Below are 11,025 nucleotides of genomic sequence, written 5' to 3'. Positions count from 1 at the left end.
GAGTTTCGTTGGTTTCTCACTAAGCTGCACCCCACACATAATAATCAAGGTGGTTGCAGTCTGGGGAGTTAGGTGGCAAAATGTTAGGGGTGATGTAGTCGCAGAAGTTGTCTGACAGCCATAACTGGGTTCCCCTGCTTGTGCGGCATGGAGCAGAGTCCTGTAGCCAGACATAGGGTCTTCCAGCAGTCACCCTGTTGACCCAGGGCAGTACTACCTCCTCCAAGCACTTGATGTAGGCTTCCGTGTTGAGCGTGAGGCCATGTAGGAAGATGAATGGAGGCATAATGTCGCCATCACTAGTGATCACTCCAAAAACCATGATGTTGACTTGCTGTTTGATTTTTATCACTCTCGGTACATGTCCTCAGATTGCACTGTCCTCAGATTGACACTTAAACACTCTGAAATGTTCGTATTGGAGCTTCAGGGCCGAATACCAAGCAGTACAGCATGTCGTTTCCAAATTTCTGGCTGAGTGAATTGCATCATGGTGTTGTTTTTCTCAGAGACAGTGCCCAATTGTGGAGTCGACAAAATGAAGAACAAACAATGCGCATGCGCGAAATTAAAAAATATAAAATGGTGACAATTTACCCATCGCACTATGTACACACACACACACACACACACACACACACACATATATATATATATATATGTATATATATATATATATATATATATATATATATATATATATATATATATATATATATATATATATATTTATATTTGTACAAGAGTATTATATGTGTGTGTGTGCGTGTGTATATATATATATATATATATATATATATATATATATATATATACATATATATATATATATATATATATATATATATATATACATATATATATAAATATATATATATATATATATATATATATATATATATATATATATATATATATATATATATATATATATATACATATACATATATATATATATATATATATATATATACATATATATATACATATATATATATATATATATATATATATATATATATATATATATATATATATATATATATATATATATATATATATATATATATACATATATATATGTGTGTGTGTGTGCGCGCGCATTTTTAAATAGCAATTGTCAATGCAGGATCTCGAAACATTGAAAGTGTTTAAAATCTTGATGTAAACACCGGAAGCAGACACTCACTAACTCACACACACACACACACACACACGCTGCACCCACATAACTGTCTTCTGTTAGTATGCGTGTCTATATGTGTCTTTGCAACCATGTATGCGCATCTGAGTGTATCTGCCTTACACACGCTGCATTTTTTTTTTCACAAGTGAGCGCGTTAGTTGTTACACGTGTCACAACCCATACGTACAAGCATACATATACATAACTACATACATACGTACATACATACATATATACATGCATGCACACATGTGTATGTGCGTACATATATGCATATATTTATATACATCTATGTATGTATATATCTATATCTATATCTACGTATATATATATATATATATCTATACATACATATATATATATATATATATATATATATATATATATATATATATATATATATATATGGGCATGCATATAAATCTAAACATACATGTATATACGAGGTATCTATGTTTAGTTTTGTATTGTGTCTTACACAGAGATGAATGAAACGAAGACATACATGCATAGAATCATACACATATACATGTATTCATATACATATGTAGAAAGATATATATATATATATATATATATATATATATATATATACATATGCATACAAACACGCAAAAAGGTATGTATATGTATACGTACATATATATGCATGTACACACACTCACAAATTTATATATATATATATATATATATACATCAATACAGGCATAAATATATGCAAGGATGCATACCTACATTCATGCATACGTATACACACCTACAAAAACAAACCTACACAGATTCACTAACAAGCATACAGACGCGCGCGCTCGCACACTTATGCGCTGTGCATTTACGAAAGAACGCGAAAGAAAGGAAGAATGGTGTGAAGCGAGTCGGAACCAGGCAGATCAAGTTTCGAATGTCCTTGGAATGTTACATCAGAGTCATGCGGTGAACGTGTGTCAGAATACATCAGTTCTGAACGACTGTCATCTTAAGTCATGAAGACAATGTACTGTCATGCTTTTAACGACACACACACACACACACACACACACACACACACACACACACACACATACACACACATACACACACGCACGCGGACAGAAAAACAGAAAAGAAACCCGAACAAATAAACAAGCAAATGATAAAAACATAAACAGACGGAGAAAATAAACAAGAAACGAGGAGATGCAATAAACATGTAACAAAAACAAAAATAAGGAGAATATAAGAATAAAATGAAGGCGTTTAAAACAAAGAAATATAAATAAAAAAATGGATTAAAAGACGACACACATATACACACACTGTGTGTGTGTGTGTGTTAGTGTGTGGTATGTATGTGTATAATGTATGTGTTTATGTTATGTATGTGATATATGTAACGATTTATGTATGCATTATGTCTGTCTGTATGTATGTCGTGTTTGTATCAATATTATGTTATGTCTGTCTGTATGATGCTTTTTTGTGTATGTATGTATGTTATGTATATGTGGGTGAATGTACATATATATATATATATGTGTGCATGTATGTATGTATGTATGTATGTATGTATCTATCTATCTATTTTCTCTCTCTCTCTCTCTCTCTTTCTCTCCCTCTGAATATATGTACATATATATACATATGATACACACAAATACTCACATACATACATGTATACGTATATATCGATATATATATATATATATATATATATATATATATATATATATATATATATATATATATATATACATATATATATATATATATATATATATATACATATATATATATATATATATATATATATATATATATATATATATATATATATATATATGTATATATATATATATATACATCTGTCTATATGTATATGTGTATATATATATATATATATATATATATATATATATATATGTATATATATATATGTGTGTGTGTGTATAAGTGAGTATATGTGTGTATGCATATATGTATGTACGTATGTGTGTGTGCATATTTTTATTTATATATATATATATATATATAGAGAGAGAGAGAGAGAGAGAGAGAGAGAGAGAGAGAAAGGAGAATGAAGGAGGGAGGGAGGGAGGAGGGAAGGCGGGAGGAGAGATAGACAGACAGCGTAATGTCAATGCCCGCATGCATGCTTGTATGTATGTATGTATGTACGTATGAACGTATTAATGTATGTATGTATATGTATGCATGTATGTATGTATTAATGTATCTATGCATGTATGCCGTGACACCAATGTATTACATACCATTATGGAGTTGTTGGTCTGATAACACCGTTGTTTAAGGTATTCTTAATCACTGCCTTCCGACTAATTTCGTAGCCATTTACTTGATGTTTTAATGTTTTGTTTCTATGAACTACTGCTACTACTACTACTGCTGCTGCTGCTACTGCTGCTGTTGTTGCTGCTGCTACTACTACTACTACTACTACTACAACTACTCCATCACCATCGAACTGAACTTTTAATGGCTGTGTATTTCAGCCTACAGTTTTAACCCAAAAACGTGGCTGCGTGGTTAAGAAACTTACCTTGCTATCCATATGGCCATGGGTTCAGTCCCACTGTATGCCACCTTGGGTAACTGCTTTCCATTTCAATCCGGGCCAACCAAAACTTTGTGACGGGAATATATATATATACGTATATACACCAATAAATGTAAGTCGAATACACATCCAAGGTAATTCCTCATGTTTGACAAGTAGATCCAAATATCATTTAGAAGAATTTCGAGAAATTCAGAGTATTTGACAACGAAAATAAATAAAGAGAAAATCACCTCTTTAATTGTAGAATTCACTCTACAAAACCGACAACTGTTTCTGTTGTTTAAACACATTTAGAGACAGAAAATATTGGAATTAATATTTCCAAAGTTATATGTTAGCAAGTTTTCAAGGTGATCCGAAATTAATTAAATTCAAAGTGATTTTCTGTATATGTATTTGCAAGGCACCAGCAGGCCTCAAGAGACCCATGCATGACCATAGGACATGATCAATGAACTCTCGTTTGTTGTTCAAAGAAGAATCCATCATCATCATCATCATCATCATATATATATATATATATCTTATATTCCTTCCCACGACTTTCATCTTCTATGTTCCTGCCGTAAGGCTTCACTTCCACACACGCCAGCTTAATTTAGTTCGTCCTCAGTCGAAAGAAACCTTTTGTTAATGTTCTGTTGTTTGTATTTGTAATTGTGTACCATTTCTCCGTTTTTTTCGTCCTTGTTTTCATATACATTCGCTTGCTTTCTTCAAGGAGTCTAGTGCTCTTAGCCGGCCAGATTGGAGCAGTCTCGGGTGTAACCGGCCGAAACTGCAACGATGACCTGGTACTCGACTGAGGATAGGAAGCTCCGAATGACCCGTCCTTGTTTTTTTCCTGTCCCTTTTGGTATCGTCTTAACTGTCCGGATGTTTTGTTGTCGCTTGTTACGTTCTTGTTTCATTTTTTTGTTTTCTTTATATATATATATACATATATATATATATATATATATATATATATATATATATATATATATATATATATATATGTATACATACATACATACATACATACATACATACATACATACATACATATACAAGGTGTCCTAAAATGAAGGCAACTTTCTTCAATTTTGTTACAGCAAAATGTTTTTATATGGGTCCTTGCGTTGCAATACAATGGTAAAGGGAGCACAATTATGACACTACCTCATTTATTCGATATAGCTACTTCTTTTTTGAATCACAGTCTTGTGTCTAAGTGCGAGTACTTCACACGCAGCACGCAGTTGCCCTTGCGGGGTCGAAGCCCTTTCCTGGTGCAGTTTTGCCTTCAGGGCGTCGAGCGAAACATGAGTGCTCGAGACCCTCGTCTCCAAAATGAACCAAACAGAAAAATCCAGCGGGTTGAGTCGGAGCTTCTTGACTGCCTTACATCCTTGACTATGAACGACCGAACGTTTTTCTGAATCCAGTGTTCTGTCTGTTTGGATCTGTGGAATGGTGCCGAGTCCTGTCGGAGGCTGCAAGTGCGCCTTGAAAGTGGTCATTCGTCCATGGATGCAATTCAGTTTCCGGGATGTCGCTAATGTATGGCTGAGTGTTAATTTTAACACCCGAGGGCACAAAAATGAGGGAGACCTTCCAGTGGCTGTCACAGTCGCACAAACCATAATTGACAGTGGAGCTTGATCTCGATTTACTAGTCTACTCTCGACAGAGCCAGATACACTCCATAGTCGCTCATTCTGGTGGTTTACTGTCTCTTTGATATCAAATTTCTTTTCATCAGTGGGCACATGCCTTCAGCAATCTGACAGAGGATAAGACGACTTCTTTCCAGACTCATGGCCTTATATACTTGTGTGAGCTCATGACAGCGGGTCGTCTTGTAAGGGTGTGTCTTGAGATCCTCCTTCAGCACATGGTACATCGATGTTCGACTTATTTTTGTTGTGACAGTCAGTTTTCTGATAGAACGAGGATTTCGTCGTATCTTTTCTCTAGTACTTTTGATAAGCTGAGGGATCCACACACTTCTTTTTCGGTCACCTCCAGGTCGATCAGCGGTGGAACTAGTCTCTTGAAATTTCTTGACAATTTTCCAGACTGTTGTTCGGTTAATTTTAAGATTTTTTGCTATAACTATATCACTTCCGCTTCTTTTGTGGAGAGTTATGATTGTATTTCGGTCTATAGCCATTATCTAATTTATAAATGTGAATTTATTTAGTCTGAAACAAAAAAAAAAGAAAAACCACAACTAAGTTTTTATAATGATGTAAAATTTTCCTATTTTATCACATTTATTGATAGTTATTAAAGCCTGAAACTTGAGTTGCTTTAATTTCGAGACACCCTATGTATATATATATGTATGTATGTATGTGTGTGTGTGTGTATATATATATATATATATATATATATATATATATATATATATATATATATATATATATATATATATATATATATATATATATATATATATATATCTACATATATATATATATATATATATATATATATATATTCTGGCGAAACAAAAGTTGGTAGAGGTATTGTTTTCAGCCATGTTTGTTCGTTTGTTAGTCCGTGGACAAAATATCTCAAGAACAGCTGGATGGTATCAGATGAAACTTTCATGGATGTTTGGCCTCGTGACTGGCACGAACTGATTAGGTTTTGGGATCGATCCGGTACCGGACAAGGATTCTGGATTATTTTTCTGTTTTGTTTTTGTTCTTTTTTTTACTTAATTTTTGAGAGCGGTCAGGTTCATTTTTAGTATTCTCATTTGTGAGAGCAGTCGAGTTTTCAGCTATTCTCATTTTAGTAATCATCTCCTGCTAATCGTTGAGAGGACTCTGGGGTTGCCTTGGCAGAGGCTTGCGCTCCCTGAGTGCTCTTTTTGCTGTTGCTAGTTATCTCCAGGGTTTTCTCATACAAGCAGGCTTTTGATCAAAAGCATTCCAGCCGTGGCCCTCCTTTTCTTTCTATGTCCACTGAACCCAGTACACATTATTTGTACACATCCTGTGTTTAAGACGGTAGGGTGCGACTCGTGATAGCTATAGCTGTTGTTTCTAACAAGTTGGACTTTTGTAGCAGTGGTTTGGCTGAATCGGTAGGGCGTATGACATAGTCCCTAGCAGTTCTTACATATTGAGTTCAAATCCCTTCGAAGCCGACGTCAAGTTTTATGTCCGTCCGAAGAGCATATGGTCGGTAAAATAAACCCCATCAAAAACTGGGAAGTAAATAGTTGCGGGTAGGGCCCAATACGATGGAACTCTACCCTCACACCCTCCCGTTCTCACAAAATTCTAGCGTCTTGCACACTATAGCTGTTGTTTCTTTTTTTTATGTTGATTTTGCGGTTATTTCTTGTCCGGAAACACCTCACCACCACTTGTACTACTACTACTACTACTACTACTACTACTACTACTATAACCAGTAGTAGTAGTAGTAGTAGTAGTAGTAGTAGTAGTAGTAGTAGTAGTAGTTCTGCTGCTGCTGCTGCTGTTTCTGCAGCGTACATGTCTGTTCGTTAATTATCAATTTGGCTAACGATGGAAAAAAAAAGTAATGGAAAAGAAGAAAATGAAGGGGAGGAGGAGGAGGGGGAGGGGGAGGAGGAGGACCACAACGACGACGACGATTCTGACGACGATGAGGAGAGAGAGAGAAATAGGAGAAGGAGGAGGAGTAGAAGGAGGTGTCTGTTTGATGTACTTTTAAAGACATTGATTTCTATCACAAATATACATACGTGATATATACAAACATGTATATATATATATATATATATGTATATATAATGTATATATATATATATATATATATATATATATATATATATATATATATATATATATATATATATGTATATATATGTGTGTGTGTGTGTGCATATATACATATACATATATATATATATATATATATATATATATATATATACACACAAACACACACACACATATATAAATGTGTGTATGAGTTAGTGTGTGTATTCCTCACAAAGGAAATCGCATTGATTTCTTTTGTGTTGTTGATGTTATTATTGTTGTTAACTGCTATTTGTTGTTGTTTTTGTTGTATCTATCGTTTTTTTCTTCTTTTTTTTTCCTTTTTCAATTCTAAATGAATTTCAAAATTAATATAAAAATAAAAGAGAAGAAAATTCTTTCTTTGTATTGGTCAGAATTACCGTTCATTCCCCAATGTTCCTGGCTAGAATCGAATATAAAATACACAAAAAAACTTCCTAAAATATAGATAAATATATATATATATTTATTTATTTATTTATTGGTACATGCGTGGCTATGTAGTTAAGATGCTCGCTTTACAACGCTGCAGAAAAAGGTTCAGTCCCACTGCGTGGCAAATTGAGCAAGTGTCGTCCATTACAGCCCTGGGTCGGCCAAATCCCTTGAGGGTGAATTTGATAGACGGAAACGTTGAGAAAGCTCGTCAGTGTAACATGAAATATATTAGTATATATGAGTTCTGATGGCTCTTGAGCGCTACTGATAACATGTAACCCAGTACAACCTTTCACATGGTGGGGTCGTCGGCAGCTACACTGGCAACCTCGCCGAGCTAGCTTGGTAAGGAGGGTGGCTGTTGGACACCCTACCGGACGAAAAATAAAACCCGTTAAAGGGCCGGGGAACTAATGTGTAGCCAATGTTGTATATTTTCATTTTATTCATATTTTAAAATTTTATATATTTCTATGCATGTATGTATGTGTGTATATATAACAAGCAGGTGTATTAGTTTAACGCTCCGGGAAGACTGGAAAAGTCTTTTACGTTTTGAGCCTACGCTCTTCGACAGAAAGGATTGAGAGGAAGAAAAGGAGAGCGAATTGAAAAAAAAAGACGGAGAGAGAAAAAAATGTGTTGGGATAAACGGTTCAACATGATGAAATAGTCCATATAAGAAATAGCCATATATATACATATATATATAAAGATAAAGTGTAGTATATTGCCACTTAAGTGTGGCTGACCCCTAGGGGTGGATGTTACTGTTGCTTTTAGCCCCAGGAGGACATCTCCTCCAGCTGGCTTATCGACACACGACTGTGTCCTGTTTGCCAAGGGAAGTTATCCCTCTCACCTCGATCTGCAGCACGAACGTATCCGGATTTCAGGGTTATTTCCCTTCGTCGGCGTCCGACAGCTGATGACCTTGGTGAGAGAGACAAAAACCTGGCAAACTTATATCTTCTTTTCCAGTGAAATTCTTCACTGATATTGAAAAGGTGAAAACAAGCAATGTTAATTCTCTAAATGAAGTATTAACAGTAACTGCACGATAAAGTGTAGTATATTGCCACTTAAGTGTGGCTGACCCCTAGGGGTGGATGTTACTGTTGCTTTTAGCCCCAGGAGGACATCTCCTCCAGCTGGCTTATCGACACACGACTGTGTCCTGTTTGCCAAGGGAAGTTATCCCTCTCCCTCTCACTTAAGTGGCAATATACTACACTTTATCGTGCAGTTACTGTTAATACTTCATTTAGAGAATTAACATATATAAAGATATATATATATATATATATATATATATATATATATATTCATTATATTTTATAATTTTTGTATATGTGTGTTAGTGTGTATATCGAGTTACCACCGACAACCCATTGGTTGATCAAGCCATACTAATTACTACTTGATCTGCAACCTGATCCGCATCTGACATGCTTTCTAGGAAAAGAGAGTGGCTTTTGTCCAGCACAAGCAAATTGCAAATTCTACTTTGAATAAACTCATAGTGCAGGTCGCTCATTAACAACATGAAGACAGACCAAAACTTACAGCGATGAAGTGACAGAGACAGGAACAAGTGGAGAAAGTCACAACAAGTCTATAACTTGAGCTTTGCACGTATGGTGGTAAGAAGTAGATGACTGTTTTGTGAAACCCATGTAAGCAATTTCACAGTTCGTATCCTCTTCTTAACTACAAAGCAGCCTATTTAGGGTTGCGCTGCTTTCCCTTATGTGAGGATGGGGCAGGAAAAGGTGACCTAAAAATTGCTTGCTGACACACTCTTGTTATTATACTGCGAATGACTGAACTTTCAACCATGAAACCGAAAAAATATACGACAAAGGGAAAAGTGTAGTGAAGCAGATCATCAAAGAGCAGCTGGAAACGTTTGCACATTTCAGGAGCACAAGAAGAATCCTGAGCACAAGACAGCACTTACAGCTTGGTTTCTGAGAAGTGAAAATGTTAGTAATAATTATCTTTCGGAGACAAAGCCACCAGATTCTGGTCAGCTGAATAAAGTAGTTGGAGGGTACATTTTCTTCTGGATTAGTAAAAAAAGGGGGAAAAAAAGAATCTGATGTGGGTTTCGCTATTGGTGATGATATTGTACACCCTGGGTATCAGAAGAGGAATTTTCCAGGGTGATAGCCTATCGCCATTGCTTTTTGTTCTCTGCATGATACCTCTGGCCTTGGTACTTAGAAAATTAACTTTGAGCACCAACTAAAGGAAAACATTTCCGAAGAATAAGGTTGGTGTTACGTTCAAAATTTACTGGATGGAATAAAATCCAAGCAGTTAATACGTCGGCGATAGCATCACTTCGGTATGGAGCGAGAATTATAAAATGGCAAAAGAGAGAAATGAAGAAAATTGATACCAAAACTAGAAAAACGTTTACAGTGCACGGAGCCTTCCACCCTAAGAGTGACACCGATAGCCTGTGCTTGTCCAGAAGAAAGGGTGGGAGAGGTTTGATCAGTTGCCAGGAGTGTATCGAAGCAGAGGGTGTTATATAAAAAATGCCGTCATCAACACTGAAAATTGTGTAAATAAAGAAAGATTTAAACAAGAAATGAACAAAAAAAAAAGAAAAAGGCATGGAAGAAAAAATGCATGGTCAGGGATGTGAACGCGAAGACAGATACAGAGGACCGGTGGCTATAGATGAGGAAGAGTGACCTAAAGATAGAGACAGAAGGACTCTTATGTACAGCTCAGGAACAAGCGTTAAGGACCAACTATGTGAAGTGCAGAATAGACAACACTATCGATAGCGACAAATGCAGAATGCGTGACGAGAGGGGTGAAATGGTATGGCACATCGTTAGCGAATGCCCGAAATTGGCACCACGCGAATACAAAAGGCACCATGACAATGTGGCAAGAATGATTCATTGGGAGCTCTGCAGAAATCACGGCCTACAAAGAGCAAAGACGTGGTATGAGCAAACGCCAAAAGGAGTCATCGAAAATGAGAATTGCAAAATCCTGTAGGATGCAATGATCCAGTGCAATCACCCGACCAGACA

The 11,025-nt window shown here is 35.6% G+C and overlaps 1 protein-coding gene across 1 annotated transcript; it reads right to left on the bottom strand.

The window, feature by feature from the left end:
* Nucleotides 1-5,451: 5,451 nt before the first annotated feature.
* Nucleotides 5,452-5,898, bottom strand: LOC149131109 (uncharacterized). Its single transcript, XM_089341621.1, has one exon. It carries the CDS (start codon nt 5,896-5,898, stop codon nt 5,452-5,454), a length of 447 nt encoding a protein of 148 aa, XP_089197747.1.
* Nucleotides 5,899-11,025: the final 5,127 nt, after the last annotated feature.

This window comes from Octopus bimaculoides, chromosome 25 (genome assembly GCF_046866305.1).
Source record: "Octopus bimaculoides isolate indiv1 chromosome 25, ASM4686630v1, whole genome shotgun sequence".
NCBI lineage: Eukaryota > Metazoa > Mollusca > Cephalopoda > Octopoda > Octopodidae > Octopus > Octopus bimaculoides.
Note: the sequence above shows the minus strand (reverse complement) of the source record. Positions and strands in the feature narration are given on the sequence as shown.

Bases quoted from the DNA above. Each gene is read 5' to 3' on its own strand.
- LOC149131109 (XM_089341621.1), bottom strand. From the start codon at position 5,898: ATGGCTATAGACCGAAATACAATCATAACTCTCCACAAAAGAAGCGGA.